The sequence below is a fragment of the Podarcis melisellensis genome, assembly GCF_964234715.1.
Source record: "Podarcis melisellensis genome assembly, chromosome: 13".
Classification (NCBI taxonomy): Eukaryota; Metazoa; Chordata; class Lepidosauria; order Squamata; family Lacertidae; genus Podarcis; species Podarcis melisellensis.
This window is the reverse complement of record NC_138545.1, coordinates 16998888-17018789: the sequence shown is the minus strand read 5'-3', so window position 1 is coordinate 17018789 and position 19902 is coordinate 16998888. Positions and strand designations below refer to the sequence as shown.

The window sequence follows — 19902 nt, the reverse complement described above, 5'->3', positions numbered from 1 at the left end:
GAGCCCTTGAGACTTTGTCTCGTCTCTATGATTACGAAGAGCCAGAGCGACGAAAAAGCGCAAGGCACGACGGGGATTCGGTAGCTCCGCGGTCAAAGCAACATGGATCGAGAGTGTAAAAAGGAACTACGTTTCCCGGCACACCTCGCGCGGGTATCCGAGGGTTTCCCCCCTCCTCGCTCGTCACGTGAAAACCAAATTTGGTCGCTGGTTTACACCCTGCTGGTTCCCCAGGCTGCTGTAGAAGCGCCGCCGTTGTGAAGAGCAGCGTGAGGAACAGACTTCCGAACGGTAAGAGATATATATTTTTAAGTCCCCTGCCGCTATATTAACGGCGCATGCGCAGACGCTTATCTCCAGACCCACATTCTAACCTGCCCCCCCCTCGCGCGTGCCTGTCTGCACCGACCGTTACTGGCGTCACGTTCCTTCCACCGCACAGCGGCAGCCGCACGTGCCTCAGAGAATCAAGGGGCGCCCAGCCCCACCTTGAATATAACCACGCCCTTTCCTGTGCAGTGGACACGCCCACCAGGTTGAGGCGAGCGCAAAGCATCTTGGGATTCCGTTATTTCGGTTAGCCCTATAGCAAGGCACCATGGGAGCGTCTTTAAATGGCTGCCTGTGAGCGCAAAGACTGCTGGGATTCCCAAACCTTGGCAGGGAGAGCTAAGCGCTAGTCGGGTCAAGGCAAACTTCCTTTATCCTGAAGTGGCCTTAAGGATCACGGGAGAGCCACCTGCTGCCCTTTTTAGATCATGAGCCTTTAGGACAAAAAGGGGCAGTTGCAGAGTTATCACTAACACATTATCAACCTCAACATCAAAAACACACATAACACTTTTAAGGATGGTAGAACTGAATCCTACACAACCATCAGGTTAAGGTTACCAGATTTTTTTCAATGAATCCGGGGTAACCTTACATCAGGTATTACGTACTTTGAACAGACACACTGCGTTCTAGATTTATGCACAACTTCCAAGAGTTATCCAATATAAAGACCACCGCTATCTGATGGAATTAGGGACGCGGGTGTTGCTGTGGGTTAAAGCCTCAGCGCCTAGGGCTTGCCGATCGAAAGGTCGGCGGTTTGAATCCCTGCGGCGGGGTGCACTCCCGTTGTTCGGTCCCAGCGCCTGCCAACCTAGCAGTTCGAAAGCACCCTCGGGTGCAAGTAGATAAATAGGGACCGCTTTCTAGCGGGAAGGTAAACAGCGTTTCCGTGTGCAGCTCTGGCTCGCCAGAGCAGCGATGTCACGCTGGCCACATGACCCGGAAGTGTCTTCGGACAGCGCTGGCCCCTGGCCTCTTGAGTGAGATGGGCGCACAACCCCAGAGTCTGGCAAGACTGGCCCGTACGGGCAGGGGTACCTTTACCTTTACCTTTATCTGATGGAAACGCTTTGCTTGATTAAGGTGTTGGAAACCTAAACAGCATCTGATAAGACCTTACCTGATAAGAGACAGGAAGGAGCTTTGTATGTGGGACTCAGCCTTATGTCTCAAAATGAGTAGCTTGAAAAGTGCCTGAAGACAGGTGCAATGCAGTGGCTTTTCAAAGGATTTTATGCATGCATTCACCACCCCTTTTCCCCTGCGGATACTTGAGGTGGCTTACAGACAAAATAGGAACAAAGAGGATTTAACAGTATGCAAAGGGCCCACTTAATAAAAAGATTGCGTGTGACCAGCTTCCTTGCTCATATCAATTGCCCCCTAAAGTGCACAGCTTCAGAGGATCATCGGCCATGCTCAGTCATATACAGGGTAATGGGAAGGCTCTTCAGGCCTGGTCAGTGTTCTGCCTGAACCAAGTATAAACCCTAGGATGCTCTCTCAAATCCTTTCTAACACACAATGACCCACTTCCATCAATATACAAGCTCCACTTTGCATCGGGCTGAAGGCTCCAGAACAATCCTTTAAAAATAGACAACTTTTTCATAGGTGAGTGTGATTCAAAAGCTCCCTTGCACTAACAGTGTTTCAGGGCAGGATTGGTGCTACAGAGGAGAGTCTCAGTTTAACCCCCTTCATGTTTTACCTCACAGATGGATCAGACAACTGGCCAGCAATTGCCAACAATTATTCCATCCAGCCCATCCACGTGCTGCTCCTTCTTGGCTGGGAGCAGGGGTTGGAGCCACACCATGCCCTCCGGCAGGCAGCGGCACACAGCACGCAGAATGCCATGGATAAGGCAAAGCCAGGGCTTGGTGAACTTCAATAAAATACAGCAGTCCCGGTAAGCATGTTTACAATGAGGCTTTTTGCTTGGGTGAAGAGGAAAGGATACATTTTGAGGATGTGTTGAGGGAGAGAAAAGTGGATTTTGATAGCGCCCACCTCTCTGGCATTTATTCACAGGCAAAAAGGTGGCCGACCTCCTGGAAGCTTTAAAAAACATGCCAGGGAAGGAAAATGCAGCCATTTTATTGGGCTTTTAATTTTGCAGCTTAGTTCTAGAGGAAAGAGACAAAAGGGCAGACAGTGGGAAACAGTCATAAACTTGCAGGGAACTTACTTAATTGATTACAGGACTTTATATATTCTGAAGGCACTTTGCAATACAGTTCACACACAATTTGGGTAAAATAACTGTAACAAGACAGTGAAACTCAGCAGTGTAAAACATTTAAAATGTATTTACTTGCCAGCAAAATAACAAAGTAGGCACTAGGCAAGCCTCTCTGGGGGAGGTATTTCACTCCTGCTGTCTCATACCTTGTCTCAGATGGCAGGTACACTTGTAGAAGATTCTTGGCTAAAGATCTTAAGGTATAAATAGAAGTATGCAGTCCTTCAAGCATTCTGGTTCTGTAAAGGGCTTTAAAGAATATGGGGTGGGTACAGAGCCGTAGCTAGGTGATCTTGCACCCCTGGCAGAACCGTCCAGATTGCGCCCCCTAGCCACAAACAAATTAGCTCTTCTTTCTGCCTCTCCTCCAACCCTACCGCCCAACCAATTGAATTCACACTCATATTTAAAACCTTTTATTTATAGACCTATTTATGTACATATTTTTAACCCATTTTGCGCCCACCTCTTGCCTTCGCCCCTGGCAGGGCCCCACCTCACCCCCCCCCAGCTATGGCCCTGAGTGGGTGTGGGTGGGGAGAAGAGAAAAAACCTAATTCAGTGCTGTGGGGAAGGAAGGAGGGGCCCTGCAAACCCATGGACTTTGGGGTCTGCGAAAAGGAAGAAGCACAGCTTTTATAATTACGGTAAAAGAGGGGCCAGTGGGAGAAGAGCAACGATCTTTGGGTCGCGAGTACAACTGTAGCTTTTTGTTTTAGGTGCCGGTCAACATCCTTTGCTTTCAAACGCCATCTGGAGCATAGAGATCAGTAAGTGTGACGTAAGATGAGGAGTTATGGCTGGTGCATGAAGTGAATGGGGCTAGAAACTTCTATCTTCATATTCCACTTTCTTCTTCCATATACAGGTTACAATTGCATTGTTTTCTTAAAAGCTTTTTTTTCTGATTAAATATATTCCATTTTTCTGAGAAGAATGAATAAACTATTGAACATACAATTTTCATTTAAGTAAGTGTGTGCTTTTTGTATCCGACACTAAAAATGCCAAATGTATCCGACACTAAAAATGCCAAATGAATTTTGAAAGCTCTCCTGTTTGCCTTAATGTGCTGCAGTGCATGATGGGCCATGTTGAAGGGCAGTGTGGGGAAAGCGAGCTTGGCATGAATTGGTACAAGACAGGATTGGTGTCACTGGACCCTGGGCTCCTTGCCATTGCTCTCTGTGCCCCAACAGGGAACCCAGTTCCAAACACTTCCTCTCAGAGGACAAGATGGCTGCCCGCTTCAACTCTCTTAGCCTGGACAATGACCATGTCTACAGCTCCAATGGTTTCCCTCTCTACGATGAAGATCCCAAGTGGCAGGAAGCATATGCACGCCTGAAAGAACTGCAGCAGAGGTACTGGGGACCACTGCTTTGTGAGGGGGGCAGTCAGAGAAGCAGAATAACAAGGCTTCATTGTGTGAGATTTTCTCTCTCTTAGGCTGTCCCAAGATGGAGCAAGTGAAGAAGCTAGTTCAGACGAGGATGAGCACAACAGTGTACTTGTGGATGGGGAATTCATTATGGCAGATTGCCCCATTCTGGCACATCCATCCTTCCTACAAGAGCCCGTTGGAGGAGTCAGCCTTGTGCCTGAAGAGGTATTTCTTTCTCTGTAAGTATAGCACAAGACTTGGGAAGGAAAGAGGAACACTAGAAAGCAAAATCATTTGCATCAATAACTAGCATCCTCCCTCATTCTTACAGGAATCCTTGTACAGAAGTGGTCCTTTGGAGCCCTCCTAGTAACTCAGGCTTTCACAGTATCCGGACATTGATGGCTATCCCATCTGCCCTCAGCTCTCCTGCACAGCCTCAGCAAGCAGCAGCGGCAATACAAGAGGAAATGGAAATATGAGCTTTCACCCATCTTGGTCTAAAGCCAAAACTCTCTTTTTCCGGTTGGCCTGTCAGACTTTCAACAAATGACATCATTATCCAGCATCAACACATTTAATTGCAATTTTTTTTACAGCAACATAGGAACACCCATCATTTTTCAACCCACTGCAATAATCTGATCCTCTCCCCTCTACTAGATGTAAAAATGTGTGTGTGGTCTTTTCTGGCGTGTGTGCATATTGCTACTTTCTTTTCCAATAGGAAAGATGCCAGTACTTAGGAAAAAGTGCAACTGTGGTGTCTCAAGGTGCTATGACTTAGAATGTTAATATTGCTTTTTAGAAGCAGTTTCAAAATGAGCTTTCTGAACTCCTTTTTATTTTATCAGAGAGCTGATACCCCACCCTACAAAAAAAAAAGTGTTTGTGTGAAGATCAACTAACATTTTCTCTTTCCTTGCGGGAGCAGCATCTTGACCTTTTACTTCCAGAGAGCTGAAAACAAGATGTTATTCCAGAGGGTATCAACAGATGGAAATATGACAAAAAAAAATCCCTCTTGGCACCAAAGGATGGGTAGCCACATTTTGGAGAAATAAAAGAATAAGAGGTGGTTTCATATCTAAATTTCTTTATTGAACAGTGGTGTCTCCTTGACAGGTTTAATGCCATTAGCAGTGGGTTAACACAAGATGTTTTAATTATGTACATAATTCATTTTTGTGTATATAAAATAATTCATGAAGCAGACGTATTGCACAGTCAGAAGGTCCCCATAGTTAAAGACAGAGGTGGGAGGGCAGATACAATTTCAACCCTGTTGTACCCACCATTTTGGAGTTGTGGGGTGGAGACCCACCTCCCAGATCCAAACAGTGTTTCATATTCCAAGTTTGGCATATACACACCTTCTGATTAGTTCCTCAGTTTCAGGAGGGAGGCTGGGCTGACAGGATGGTATCCCAATTGCTAATACAAGGCAGGGAGGTTTCAAAGAGACCTTTCCAACCCCAACCTTGTTTTGAATATGAATATACATGACAATTTGCTCTGAGACTGGAGAGGGGTTATTGGGAAGAGATGAACAATCCTATTCCAAACCCAAGTAGGAGAGGTTTGCATCCTGGATTTTAACCCAGGCCTCAGGACAGTATTCTGACCACATTTCTTAGCAAACGCAAGCCAAGAAGAAAATTGGGGCAATCCCCACTATTGCTAGGTAAAGTATTGTGAATTGAGGCACTGGATTCCCCCAGTTTCATCCTACCCCTCATTAGTCACAGGTACAACTGTATTGTCCTCCCCCTTAAAAAGAAATACACATCTTTCTCCCACAACACACACACACACACGTATCACAGTGACCCAACAATGGATACTTGAGCTGCACTGCGCCATGGCAACACAGGGTGGGGATGGAGGGCAGAGGAAGACGATAAGTAAAATACATGAGAAGAGAGTTTATAGGCAACACTGCAGAGGTCATTTTTGTTTTCTGGAAGTAGAGAATGCCCCTCATCCTCCTATTCATCACCTTTATGCAATTTGTTTCAGCATTGTTTTTAATGCTCTTCAATGTTCCCCCGCCTCTATCCCCAACGCAAGAAGGGATTTCAGCGCCAGTATATAGATTTTTCCATTCCAGCAACTCAACCTCTCCAAGGGTTGTGGGGAGGGGAATGCCATTCCAGTGCTGTGGGCATTCATTCACACAGACTCCCGTGCCCTCCCGCCAGGATTCCAGGGCCCCCCCTTCCCCCACCACACATGCGCACATAACGGCAGCTATTTTTACCTACCCACCCAGCCCTTCCACAGTCCAGTCAGTCATTCTCAGGATTTTGGGGCAGGGAGGAAGAGGAGAACACAGGGGCTGTCCCTTCAGCAGCATTTCTTAACGGAGGGTTTCTTTTTGGGCTTGTTGATTTTGACAACCTCATTCTGCTGCTGGAGTCGTGCCAGATTTTCCTGTTTAGTCCGGAGCACCATGGCTGTGATGGCATTGAACATCTGTAGCGGAGAAAAAATACAGAGTGATGAGCCTGCCTTTCCCTACCAACAACGCGCGCGCACACACACACCCATTAGGCACAGAGGCATTTCTCTGATAGGGAGTGGGGGGTATTCTTGGCTCCACAGGCCAAATCCTTATCAGGATCTGCCTTGCAGGATAAAGTGGATGGGTGGCTGAGAGAGCACCTACCTGTCAATCACATTATTGTGCCTCGTGACTGACATGCAGCAGGGGCATCCACCAGTCAAAACCCCTTTTGCAAGCCTCTTCTCCCACACGCTCAAGATCGGAACAAGCTCTGGAGCTGAAAGGGGAGCAAAGAGGCTTGCAAAGGCTTTTTGCAAACCTCCCTCTTCTCTTTCAAGTCCCCAAGATCAGGAACTTAAAAAGGAAGAGGCCCACCCCACTTCCCATTTAAGGTTCCAATATTTAATTCACTGATGACTGAAAATTAAATCCTGCCGACTAGGCTACGCAGTCCTGTTCACAACCAATGCAGGATTAAACCCTATCCTCCTACCCATCAGTTGACCTCACTGATGGGCAAGGGGTGTAATTTGGGGGGCCAAATTGGTTCCCCATCCCTGCTGTATAAGTACTGTGTGTTTTCATTCTTCCCATCTCCACCCTCACCCACACCCCGGTCCAATACCTCTTCCACATTGAGGTTTTCCTTGGCGCTGGTTTCAAAGAGGCGGACTCCCATTTGCTCACTGAACCGCCGGGCATCGGCTGTCTCCACTTGCTTCCGCGATGGGTCCTCGCATTTGTTACCCACTGATGACAATTCGGGGGAGAGGAAGGAGGAGGAATCAGAAGCGGAATCAAATGCAACAAAGAGGGATCCAACAGCCTTAATTATTACCAGAGGAAATACTGTAAGAGTAGCAGCGGTGTAGACAAAGAGAGTACGGCAAATTCCCAAACCAGAGTATTCAAAGGAAAATTGCCCCATAAGCTACCAAGCTGAGGCAGTACAACCGCTCAACAGAAACCAGATTGTCAGGTTAGATCAGAGAGCCATTTATTGCACCAATTTAAGTTGTTAGGAACAACTTTCCCTAGAAAAAGCTTTAAAGCCACCTGTGACCTTAGCTCAGTTGTACAGCACATGCTTCCCACATGGAAAGTCCAAGGTCAAGCCCTGGTACCTTAAGGTTTTCTTTTTTTTTTTAGGATCAGGAAGGAGGTTATGGGGGAAAAACTATCTGCCCAAGACGCTGCTACCCATTAAGTGCACATGGTCTGAACCCCACTCCAAGCAACTGCACACAGGATGCAGTACTTCCCTTCTCCCGGCATGAAGGAACACAGTGCACCACCAGCCAGGTGACTTAGGGCTGCTTGAAGGCTATACCCCCTGCTGCCTCCCAGAAAGAACATCGGGGGTGGGGGAGACCATCCTTTGGCTGCGCCAGCATTTGCTTTGATCTCCATTCCTTTCTCTTTTGTATCATGTCTATTTGCTTGTGAGCCTGTGGGCAGAGCATCTTGCCTCTTAATATATGTGCAACACTTAGAAAATGTTAGGTAATTTCTAACATTTCTAAAGGGGGTTAAGTCATCACCTCCACAGCCTGTTCCATCCACAAATGAAGCCACAGTAGTCCAGAAAGAACTTCCACCGATGGCTCAGAAGTGCATATTTGCTCCTATATTAACCAGAATGCACTATGTGTGATTCTAGCCTAAACCTCAGGGCTTAGGTTTCCTGTTCCCCAAACCCACTGGTACATCCCAAAGTTAAAATACAAGTCATACTTATCTGGGGTATTAATGCATCCACCTGACTTGGATCTTGGGAAAATCTTTTGGCCTTCAGCTTAGATAACTAGGTTTCAGTATACTGTGAACACATGTCTGTTAAACACTAGACGACTGAATGTGAGAAGCTAGGATTTCAACTCTGATTCACTCACCCAAGATCTTGCAAACGCTGTCACAGTTCTGCCCAATCTCGTGCAGCCAACGCTTGACATTAACAAAAGACTCCGCGTTCGTCACATCATAGACGATGATGACACCATGCGTGTTACGGTAATACCTGTCACAGCAGAAAGAGAGACCATAAAATGGGTTCCTTATCCTAGAATAAACCTCTGCCCGTCTCCCAGAAAACATGAAAAAGGGGTTGTTTGCTCTGAAACCAGAAATCCCAAACTTTCCACATCTTTTCATTGTGGATTTTATCCCACCTGTTAACTAAGTTTCAAGGCAGCTTGCTCCCCATATACGTGCATCAGAGCCAATCCACATCCCTCAAAAAGAGTTCAAAATAACCTCCACCCTCCATCCTGCCCCCAGAATACCCAGGCATACCCCACATCTGTGCCATGCTTACGTGGAAGTGATGGTTCGGAACCGTTCCTGTCCAGCAGTGTCCCAGATCTGCAGTTTCACTCGCTCTCCATTTATCACTAGTGTCCGAATCTTGAAATCTACCCCAATGGTTGTGATATAGCTGCCTGGGAGAGACATGCGGAAGGGAAAAGTTAGAGCAGGAGGTCAGAGGACAGGAGGAGAAAAATACTGGCACGGAGATTTAACAAAACCAGAAATTTTCCGGTGGGAAATCACCCCCCCAAAAAAAAAATTATATGGGGAACTACAGATAACAGGAAGATAAAAATATGTACAACACAGAGATAGAAACAGGTGACCATAAAACAGGCAACTCAAAGGGCACTTACGCTGTGGTGGCTGAAACACCTAAGGACATTGCAGTCATCACAGTGGATAAAACTGGGATGAGATGCAGGTTGGGTCTAGGGGATAATCCCACCTTTAGCCACGGATTCACAGGGTGGCTTTGGGCAAGTATCCCATCTTCATCTGAATACCTGCAGTGAGGACTCTGCTCTACTCAAGCAGACTCTCTGCGTGGTTTAAGACTGCAGGAAGATCTGGGTTCTACATTACATGGGGAGCCTTTTCCAGTAGCCCCTTCTGCCGACATTCAGCCCCCCAACACATGGGAGAGGGGCTGCATGAATGGGAACGTGCAAGAGGCAGTGGGAGCAATGGGCTGGTCCCTGCTCTCCCTTTCATAAGACCTGAGGAAGGGGTTGAAATAATGAGAGAATATGGCCGCTGTTGCAATATGCTTGATAGGTTGGCAGTCTTGGCTCCTACCTGATCTCTGTGTTGAGAACAGCTCTTTATTTATCCCATTCTCTTCCAAAGCGCTCAAGGCGGCATATGTGGCTCCAGCGTTAGAAACTCAGATCTATACGCTAGGTGCCAAATGGCTGCTTAAACCAGGGTTACAGTGGCAAAAATGAAGTGCCTAACTTGCCATTTTGGGGGCAGACAGTTCAAAAGTTCTATTTTTCAATATGACTTTTTGGCTCCTGAAATTCATTATGATGGTGCAGATAAAAATAGAACAGATAGAATTCTACAGGACATGTTGCTGGTGTGTGAAAACAGTCAATATCCAAGGATCCCTAGTCATGCACCTCCTGATGGTGGAGACGTCAGGTGCCATCCTGGCACCTGGGCATCTTGACAAAATGTGCCTGGCAAATTTCAAACACTCTGCGGTTCTCTTCCTCCCCATTTTATTCACCCAAGAACCCTGAAAGGTAGGTTAGGCTGAGACTGTGACTGGCCCACAGTGACCCAGTGAGTTTCATAGCTGAGCAGGGATTCGAACCCTGGTCGCTCTTGGGTCCGAGTCCCACACCAGCTATCTAATGAGTGAGAACAAAGGGCAGCACTTACCAGAGAAGGTGTTGTCCGCAAAGCGAAGTAGAAGACTGCTTTTCCCCACCCCTGGACAGGAAAAGAAAAAAAAGAAACAGGCTGCACAAACTTTATATAGGATGGATCTTTAACATCCTCCCAGCTTTGATTTCCACGGCCTCTGATGCAAACATAATCACCTCAGCAAAGGTTGCCAGCTCCCCACCCAAAGCAAACACACCTAACCAGCATATTTGCTCAAGACGGCCACTCCCACCCAAAGCTATTGTATCCCATTCAAGGGCAGAGAGCAGCAAGGGATTATGGGGGGTGGGGAGGCATGAGGACTCTGGATTAGCTCACATGACTTCGGGGAACACAATCTGCATTGGGGGGAGGTGGGGCAGAGAGAGAAAATGGGATATATACAAGTGAATTTATTTGTGGGGAGTCACTGAGGACACTGCACCATTCATAAATGGGATATGGAGTGGGAGGGAGTGCTCCGAGGAGGAAATTGGATGACAGGGAGGCGTCTCTCAAGGCTGCAGTTGTAGCCGTGTCAATATTACCTCATGCGGCATAACTGGGCAGAGCCACCTCCACAGGTGTCCACGTGACAAACCCAACCCTTCTAATGCATGATGTCACCTGCTGACATGACCCCGAAAGAGTAGAAGAAGAAGAAAAGTTTGGATTTGATATCCTGCTTTATCACTACCATAAGGCGTCTCAAAGTGGCTAACATTCTCCTTTCCCTTCCTCCTCCACAACAAACACTCTGTGAGGTGAGTGGGGCTGAGAGACTTCAGAGAAGTATGACTGGCCCAAGGTCACCCAGCAGCTGCATGTGGAGGAGCGGAGACGAACCCGGTTCCCCAGATTACGAGTCTACTGCTCTGAACCATTACACCACACTGGCTTGTCCACTCAGCTTTGCAAGCCCACTCCGCCGCCACCCTTTCTTCAGCAGAGTCACAGCAATACTTTAAAGCTCCTGATGCACGCTGGCCTCCCTGCAAAGCGGTTGCAAATTCAACAGGCCCCCTTCGTACACAGAGTGACGCCTTTGAGCCCTCGAGGAGATACAGAGGCCTCCCTGCGCCACTCCAAAATGGAAGGATGCCCTCGCGGTTGCCATTTTGCTACGCGCAAAGGCCGGGTGGCGCCAACAGCAGGCAGTAAGGGAAGAAAGAATCCCAAGTGCCAGAAATTTATTCCAGGCCCAAAGTGTTTTGGGGGAAGGAATCCTTCCTCAGGGCACCATAAATATACAAACAATACATATAAGAAATGGAATAGCAAGTCCAAAATATAATACGTAACACTTATGTGCGTTCAGGTGCCGTTATCAGAGTTCTCGACCGCGCAGTTTTCCTCGCGTTTGAGCAAATGCAAATCAAATCCCCATGCAGAGTTTCCCCATGAAACATTATTATCAATTAAATTTACTTAACTTTCCCCCCCACAAAAGCAGCTCAAAGCAACTTACAAAGCAGAACACGGTGGCTGAGCAAGGGGAGAGCCAGAACAACCAAACCAAAGTCAGACCTGGCATGCATGCATGCGCGCGCGCACGCACGCACCTACACCCCCTACACAGTTTGGCATTCACATGTTCAGCTGAATGCCTGAAGAGACCTCCATTCACACAATCACATACAGAATATATGACAGGCAAAAGTTTTCAATCTAACCCTTGTAAAAAGAAAAAGTTAGTGGAGGAATTGAAGGTACTGTATGTAAACAAAACCTTTTTGAAAGCAGAAAACATACAAATGAGCCAACTCCTAAATATTGAGAACTACCAAAAATTCCCATTAGTGAAGCTCAAAAGTAACCAACAAACCCAATATCAAACCATTTGTATCAGCTGGAACTCATTATTATACAGTATTTTGTACAGTACTTAATAGACGATTTCCTGTGTTATGTTACTCATATATTTACAGCGCTCCTGAGGAAGGTTTTTGGTTTTGTTTTTTACAAAATACATCAGACCTGGAGTAAATCTTATTTCTAGCACCTGGTGTTCTGTCTTTTTTCTTTTCTTTTTTTGGCCTGCCATTACTGCATACAAATAACTTTTAAACTATTTTGTGCCTGGTTACATGTTACACATTTTTATATAGAAAATATATATCCCTACCTTTGTTTCTCTCATACAAATACACATTGTGTCTTACAAAGCAACTCAGTGCTTTCTCTTCTCTTTCCTGAATCTTCCAACATTAGTTTCACTGAATGTCCACAAATTCTAACGTGGAGAGACTGAGAAAAACATTTGTCTATCCTTTTTCTTCATGCTATGCATAATTTCGTCAACTTCTGTCAACTCTTATGCACTGTTTCTCTAAATCAAAAAGTCCGAAACCTTTATTTGTTGGAGAGTTGTTCTATTCCGCCCCCCCCCATCATTTTGACTGCCCTTTTCTGAAACTTTCTAATCCAGATTAAAAGGGGGGAAATACGGACTGGCATTTTGATGTATGGATACTGCAATGAGGAGCACTGATCCCATAAGGAACACCTGCCTAAAAACAGCCCAAGAACCCTAAACTCTGCACCAACCATTAGGGAATGCCCAAAACCAAAAGGTTCCCAATTCTTTTCTTACAAAAAGATCTTCATGAGATGAAAATATCAGGTCACATCCACACCATTCATTTAAACTCTTACACCATAACAGTCATGGCTTCCCCCAGAGACCTACAATTCAGAGCACCCTTAAACTACAGTTCCCAGGATCCTCCATGACTGTCAAAGTGGTATAAGAGAGCTTTAAAAGAATTGCCCCACTGAATGCACCTCTAAAGATGAAACAGAGAAGATCTGGAGATAATTATTATTTGTACCCCGCCCATCTGGCTGAGTTTCCCCAGCTACTCTGGGCGGCTTCCAACAAAGATTAAAAAAATACATTAAAATGTCACACATTAAAAACTTCCCTGAACAGGGCTGCCTTCAGATGTCTTCTAAAAGTCTGGTAGTTGCTGTTCTCTTTGACATCTGGTGGGAGGGCGTTCCACAGGGCGGGTGCCACTACTGAGAAGACCCTCTGCCTGGTTCCCTGTAACTTGGCTTCTCACAGTGAGGGAACCGCCAGAAGGCCCTTGGCAGTGGACCTCAGTGTCCGGGCAGAACAATGGGGGTGGAGACGCTTCTTCAGGTATACTGGACTGAGGCCATTTAGGGCTTTAAAGGTATCCCTATCTTAATCCATAAACAGGCTTGTATGGGAGGAGACGGCCTTTTAAGGCTTCCCTGCACCTAGGGTTTTACAAAGAAACACAAAACAGGAAGTCTCTGCCCAGAGAAGCTTAAAATTTGCAACTTGGCAAAGAAGTGGCCACAGAGAGAGGAGGAGGAGATGGAGGTGAGCAAGGGAAGAATGCGTAGTTAACCCAGGGTTAGCATCAGTAGGTGATGCAGATCACTTGGGAAACATCACTGAGTGGCAAACTTGGCTGGTGGGTGCCGACAGGGCTGTAGCCAAAACAAGGCCATTTAAAAAATGATATATCAGCAGGTACAGGAGAATTCAAAAGTTTGCAGAAGTACCAAAATTAGAACACCAGCCATTTAGGGGAAAACACCTACAAAGGCAACCCAATAGGGACAGAGCACAGTGGCGTAGCATGGGGGGTGCAGGGGGGGCCGGCCGCACTGGGCGCAACATCTGGGGGTTAGGGGGCGCAAATTACTTGCCTTGCCCCGGGTGCTGACAACCCACGCTACGCCACTGACAGAGCATGCTCAGTGCTCCCACTGACTATGTGTAGAAGGGAATGGAAACTGGGGCAGGAGGAGGGGGAGAGAGAAGTAGCTACCAGTTGTGTGTCTCCAAAGGCAGGCTCCAAAGGTTCCCCAGAGAAAGCTGGAGGGGATCAGAGCCACTGCTCAGCATCTATGCACTTGTATTCTCATCACCTTCAGAGAAGGATTTTCCTAGGGATTTGGAGCAGGAGAAGATGGGAAACAACGAAGCTGTATCTACCCCCCTCTTTCATCCTTCCCCGCATGTCTCCAAGCGATTCTCAAAGATGCTCATGATCAAACCAAAGCAGGCTTACTTTTCATGCAATTTGTGTAATAAGAGTAGCCAGGCTCTTGCTAGAGGCAAAAAGTTGCGTATTCCACCTGACACCCCCTTGGCGGTTGTCCATCAATATTGACATCACCATGTGGGGTAGAAAATTACCTATTAGGTATTTCTGTCCCCGGAAAAGTGTCGTTAATTAAAATCATTGTTTCATTGAAAAAGAAAAAAAAGTAGGAGCCTAAGGAATGGGGTAGAACGTCAGTCCAAGGCAGCTTCCGTGTTGTGAATAGCTCTCTGCAGGTGAGCCCCATGGCTTTTGTTTACTAAACCAGATTGCAATTTGGGACTTCCGGGGAAAAATCCAGAACATCTTCCAGAGATTGGAATTTTAGTTCTCTGGTTCCATCAGGATACCTCAGAAGTACCACGCATACATGGGAACACTCCTGGCTGGTGAATCCCTTTCCCCCTTTCTGATCCAATCAGGCCTTCTGCCTGCCAGCCCTGGTCAGCTGGGAAAGCTCTAACTACCTTCAGGTATTTCATTACATCTGCAGGTGCACGCAAGAGACATAAAGGCCTCAAGAATGCAGGTGCCACACTAACCCCATTTCTGAGCCCCAGAATTTCACCTGATTTCCGAATTTATTCCGTGGGGGGAAGTCCCCTCCCAAGCAACCAGACCTGCCAGTTGTACAGCCAGATGCTATGGCTAGTAAATTATGCCTGCCTTAACGAACCAGTAGACAGAGGTGCTGGTTTAATTCCAAGTCATTTCTACCTCCTGTTTCATTGCCACGTGTGACTGTAAGCAGGCTGGGGCAGGGAATCGTGCAAATCCTTTTCCCCCTCTGCACAGCAAACTGCTACAACAACAGGATTCCTTCCAGAGCCGCCACCTCCTTGCTTCTTTCCTTCAACCGCTTTGGGCTTTTGATGCATTTTAAATCTCAGCACGCGCTTGGAATTTGGGAAGCCCTAGGCTCAACCCTGAAACACACAGGGCTGGGAAGGGCTCCCGCCTGAAACCCCAAAAAGCCGCTGCCAGCCAGTGCAACCAATACTGACTGAGAGCCAGCACTGCTCAGAGGCAGGGAAAGGCAGCTTCCCACATGCGTATTCACATCCAGTCTGGAACTGCATGAAAAATGAAGCAAAGATAAATATCAAACGAGACAAGGCCTCGCGGCAGGAAGCAATAGAGGACTTTAAATGCCAAGAAGCTGCACAGGAATGATTGGCGGAGCTCTTTGTGTGCAACCTGAAGGAGAGAAGGCTGGGGAGGCGAGATCAGAAGGGGGAAGCTGCTTTGCTACCAGTGAGAAGAGAATTGCATTCACCCCTTTGCAGGAAAACCACCACAGCAAGGAGACAGGCCTGGCTCCAGCCATCAGAGAACAGCTGCATGGAGCTGGCTTCTCTTCCCCCAACCCAGTGCCTCAGAAAGAGCTCTGTTCCAGCTATCAGTGGACCTGTGACTGCAGAGGCAAAGGGGGAAGGGCCCTCTCCACCTCACCCCATTCAAGGAACAAGGACTGCCGGGTCAGTTGCACAACTCCTTTCCAAGCAAAGAATACCGTCAATGGGGGGGGGGGGAGGAATCAGCCAAGCCCCAGCCTGATTGTAATTCATCTCTTCGCTCACTGTCAAACTGATCCCCTTCCTCTTCCACCTTTTTCTTCCACTTCCCTCACCAAAGTCTTGTAACCCCGAGGACAGGGCTTGTCTCTCATTTTCATCTGTGTACAAAACACCCACAAGCAACCTCGTGTGTTGAATTTGAGTGACAGCAAGCCACTTGGAGAACTAGAAATATAGATATTATTTGCTAGTAGCTGTTTCCATTTCTGTGGAAGAAGTCGGCATTCACAAGACCGCCTCAAAAAATGTGATATGAGACACACAGGACTCGGTAGCAAAGTTTATGAGTTTTGGTTCCAATTTTTTTTTGGAACTGATGGCAGGAGATTAGGGCTCAAAAACACTGCAGGGGAACTGCAATGGGTTGAACAGAATGGTTTGCCACATTTTTTTGGAGGGGATTTAAAAAGTAAGGTAACATTTCTCAGAAGTCAGTCCCATGAATCACGTTGGGCTTACTCCTAGATATGTAGGTGTAGCACTGAAGTCTAAAAGACCTTTCTTAACCATGTTGTGTATGCATTTGGTGAATAGGTACTGCTTTAAAACCACGGCTGGCTAACCTGAGGGCCTTCATATGTTGCTGGACTACAACTCCCATCATTCTTGACCATTGGCCATGAAAGCTCTGGCTTATGGTAGATGGAGTCCAACCATATCTGGGGAGGACACAGGCTTCCCACCCCCATTTTAAACAATGGCTTAGCAACTAGGAGCCCTCCCCTCCCTCCCTGCACCAAGCTACTAAGGGTTGTATCCAGTCATATACTAAGAGTATGGAACGACTAACTGAGGTTCATTCTTTTAATGGGGGTGTATTCCAACTTGGGCTGCAATAGCTCAGTTGACAGAGCGTGAGACTCTTAATCTCGGGGTTGTGGGTTCAAGCCCCACATTGGGTGAAAGATTCCTGCATTGTAGGGGGTTGGACTAGATGACCCTTGTGGTCCCTTCCAATTCTATGAGTCTATCATTTAAAAGGCTGTGATGCCACTTTAAACAGCCATGGCTTCCCCCAGAGAATTCTGGGATCTGTAGTTTAAGGCTGCTGAGAGTCGTTAGACCTTTTATTCCTCTCCCCCAAATTAAAATTCCCAGAGTTCCTTGGGAAGAGGCATTGCCTGTTAAACCACTCTGAGAACCGTACCCCCCAGGGAATAGAGCAGGAATCCCCAACCTGCGGCCCTCCAGATGTTTTGGCCTACAACTCCCATGATCCCTAGCTAACAGGACCAGTGGTCAAGGATGATGGGAATTGTAGTCCAAAACATCTGGAGGGCTAGAGTTGGGGATGCCTGGAATAGAGGGTCTCTGTTAAGCATGTTGTTAGGAGGCCCCCTATTCCCCTCCCAGGGCTATAATTCTCAGGAGTGTTTTAATACCTCTTCCCATGGAACTCTGGGACTTGTAACTCTCAGCATGCTTAACAAACTACTGCTCCCAGAATTCTCTGGGGGAAGCCATAACTGTTTAAAGTGGTATCACAGTGCTTTAAATGTATGAATGTCTTAAGAAAGATGCTAAGAGAGCAAGTTGCTGACCAGGGCCTGAGGTATAGCAGGCTAAATTTGAATGAATGTGAAGAGTATTGGAAACATACCCAGGTATATAGAATGACTTAGTCAGGAGCAATCTGGCAAGCCATTTTGAGAAGCATCATTCTTGGTTAGCTTTAGTATAAGTACTATAATTTCCTCCTACCAAGTAGCAGCTCAGGCAAACTCATACACCTTGTTTTTCTCCCCCCCCCAAAAAAAACCTATGTGTGAATGTTTCTAGGTGGCAACCCTCACAGGTTGGCGCAACTAGGCCCCAAAGGATGCTGGGAATCCTAGAAATTAGCACAAGGGAGACTCTGGAAAAAACTGCTTCTGCACGCTTGCCATGCAGCCAGAATAAGCTCTTGGTACACTGTGAGTAAGCTTCCCACAAGATAAGTCTCCACGGGATTATGGGATGCTAAAACAGTGAGAGAAGGCAATATAAAGCCAGATACTAACGGGGTAAAGTTACAAGGCAAGAGAGCGCTATCAGTCCTATCGCAGTTACTTCCAAATTCATTAAAAAGTAACCTTTTTATTACCTTGTGCACATTTATATTGCATGAGGATGTTTGCAGGTATGAAAGAGAAACAAGGAAAGAGCTGTGGGAATAACAACAAAAAACAAGAGGACAAAGAGGGAGAATGACAAGGAATAGGCTTAAGTGGGGGCGGAGGGGATGCTGAACCGATAACCAATTGGAATATATGAAACAAGGTGGAAGACCAAAGGAGGGAAAAGATGCAAGGAACCAAGGCTATTTAAAAAATCAGATAAGAAGAAATGTGTTAAGAGTCTGGAATGAAAACTGAAAAGAATGAGATGAGTTTAGAGAGAGGAGCATAGTTAAAGAGGAATGAAAAAGACAGCAGGAGACAGAACAGCCAAATATAATAAGATGAAAAAGTGGGTTTGGAGGGAAGAGAGAGAAAATGGAAGACTTGGGGAACAAGGGGGAAAGAGCCAATGCTTACCAGAGTCCCCAATGATGAGTAGTTTGAACAAGTGGTCATAATCCTTGGCAGCCATTCATGTGCTGGGTCAGCTCCTCCTCCTGTGTCTTTCACGCTCCCTGCAGGGATTCTCCACTCACTCCCACACTTTCCAGTGGGAAATTTGTTCTGCCTCAATGCCCCATTGCAGTTAATCAGGACACGGTGTTGAGCATGCCAGTCTCTTTTCCTCCCGTGTCCAGAAGATCCTGAAAAACTTCCAAATGCAAGATCAGGTCGATTTGACAAACGCAGTTGTTTCCTCGGAAATGAGAAAGTTTAAGGCTGTCTTTCTGCCAAAAGTCCCTCCAGGGTTGTTTTTTTTCTGGAGCGCAGATGTTACAAACTTCTCTTTCCAGATCTTTGCTTCCTTAAAGTCAAATGACAAAAAGGAACCCGCTGGAGCCTGCCAAGAGAGTTTCTTCCTATGTCAACAATCTGTAGAATGCAGTGTCGAAAGCGTATCCGCCGTTTTTGGATTTTTAAAAGAGAGGGCAGTCCACAGATGTAGCACAGATCCACAGTTTATTAAGACCTCAGGCTTCCTCTGATGGGATGGGACAGAGCAAAAAGATTAGGAAGGTGAAAAAAGCATCAGGAAATGACAGAAGATATATATATTTTTCCAAAGGAGCTGTTTTTCCCACATTCAGAAGCGGGGTGCCAAAGGGTGTTGCAGTTTACAAAGAGCTTGACGCTGAGGTCTCCAAAGGAAATAAGTAATTCAGAACTTTCAGAAAAAAATACAGGACAGAAGATTTATTCCAAAAGGTGGCTTTTAAAATAAAAAAAAAAGGAAACCCAGAGGGGGAAACACGAATCCTCAGACCAAAATTTGTGGTTTTGCCAAAAAAAAAAGGAAAAAGGAACGAACTGATTAAGGACCAGAGAAATTATTTAAAAATATATATATCCAGAAAAGAAGGGGAATTTAGGTCCTTCCAAAAGCCTTCCTGTATCCAAAAACAAATGGTAGAACAGAGGGGTGACAACCAGACATTGACCGATACTTTCAATTGGGGTGGGGAGAAGAGAGAGGTGGTTAGTGAAATAAGAGAAAGGGGTGGGGGGGAGAACGAGGGTCAAATAAAGCAGGGAGTTTCGCCCCCACCTAAGGGATCTAAGCCAATCGGAAGGACCTTAAAGTTTCTCTCCAAATGACCTGGCAGCCTTTTCTTTTCCTAACATTCGCTGGGGCGGGGTAGAGAGAGGAGGAGGAGAGCCACGAAAACAGGAGAGAAAGGGAAGGAGGAAAGGAGGGAGAGATGTGCCGGGTCTGGAAGCACGAGGAAACCCCGGATCTCGGGAATCAATGAAGGATCGGGGGAAGGGGAGGCTCAGGCTGGGCAAGGGGCGCGGGGCGCATCTGCAAGGGGAGGGAGGCCAGGCGGGTCTCGCGGCTGTCGCCCTCCGTCCCTCTCCCGGCCGGACGCTGGGCTGGAATCAGATGACCGCGGAGCTCGCAGGCGGCCGCTTCCTTCCTGCCTCTCCCCTCCTGCTGCTGCTGCTGCCGCCGCCGCTTCCTCCGCCTCCTTCCCAGGCGCAGCAGCCGCCGCC

At 46.9% G+C, this 19902-nt stretch overlaps 3 protein-coding genes across 4 annotated transcripts in view; 1 reads left to right on the top strand and 2 right to left on the bottom strand.

Moving 5' to 3' along the window:
* THOC6 (THO complex subunit 6) overlaps positions 1-562 on the bottom strand; it is a 10117-nt gene extending 9555 nt beyond the window's left edge. Inside the window, exon 1 of the mRNA XM_081884770.1 lies at positions 410-562. Coding sequence (XP_081740896.1) covers positions 410-556 — 147 coding nt within the window. The 5' untranslated portion in view covers positions 557-562. The remainder of the gene's footprint in view (positions 1-409) is intronic.
* HCFC1R1 (host cell factor C1 regulator 1) lies at positions 22-5051 on the top strand. 2 transcript variants are annotated; one of them, XM_081884794.1, is made up of 6 exons: positions 22-291; positions 2055-2248; positions 3301-3351; positions 3781-3945; positions 4031-4204; positions 4297-5051. In XM_081884794.1, the coding sequence occupies exons 2-6, from the start codon at positions 2055-2057 to the stop codon at positions 4445-4447; spliced, it is 735 nt and encodes a 244-aa protein (XP_081740920.1). In that variant the 5' UTR covers positions 22-291; the 3' UTR covers positions 4448-5051. The 2 variants fall into 2 exon arrangements, with proteins under 2 accessions (XP_081740920.1, XP_081740921.1); XM_081884795.1 differs by lacking the exon at positions 22-291 and adding an exon at positions 1536-1950.
* Positions 5045-19902, bottom strand: LOC309354575 (ras-related protein Rab-35-like). The gene is made up of 6 exons (XM_081884799.1): positions 18328-19902; positions 10168-10218; positions 8786-8909; positions 8364-8488; positions 7097-7221; positions 5045-6440 (listed from the first exon to the last, which is right to left on the bottom strand). Exons 1-6 carry the CDS (start codon positions 18380-18382, stop codon positions 6312-6314), a joined length of 609 nt encoding a protein of 202 aa, XP_081740925.1. The 5' UTR covers positions 18383-19902; the 3' UTR covers positions 5045-6311.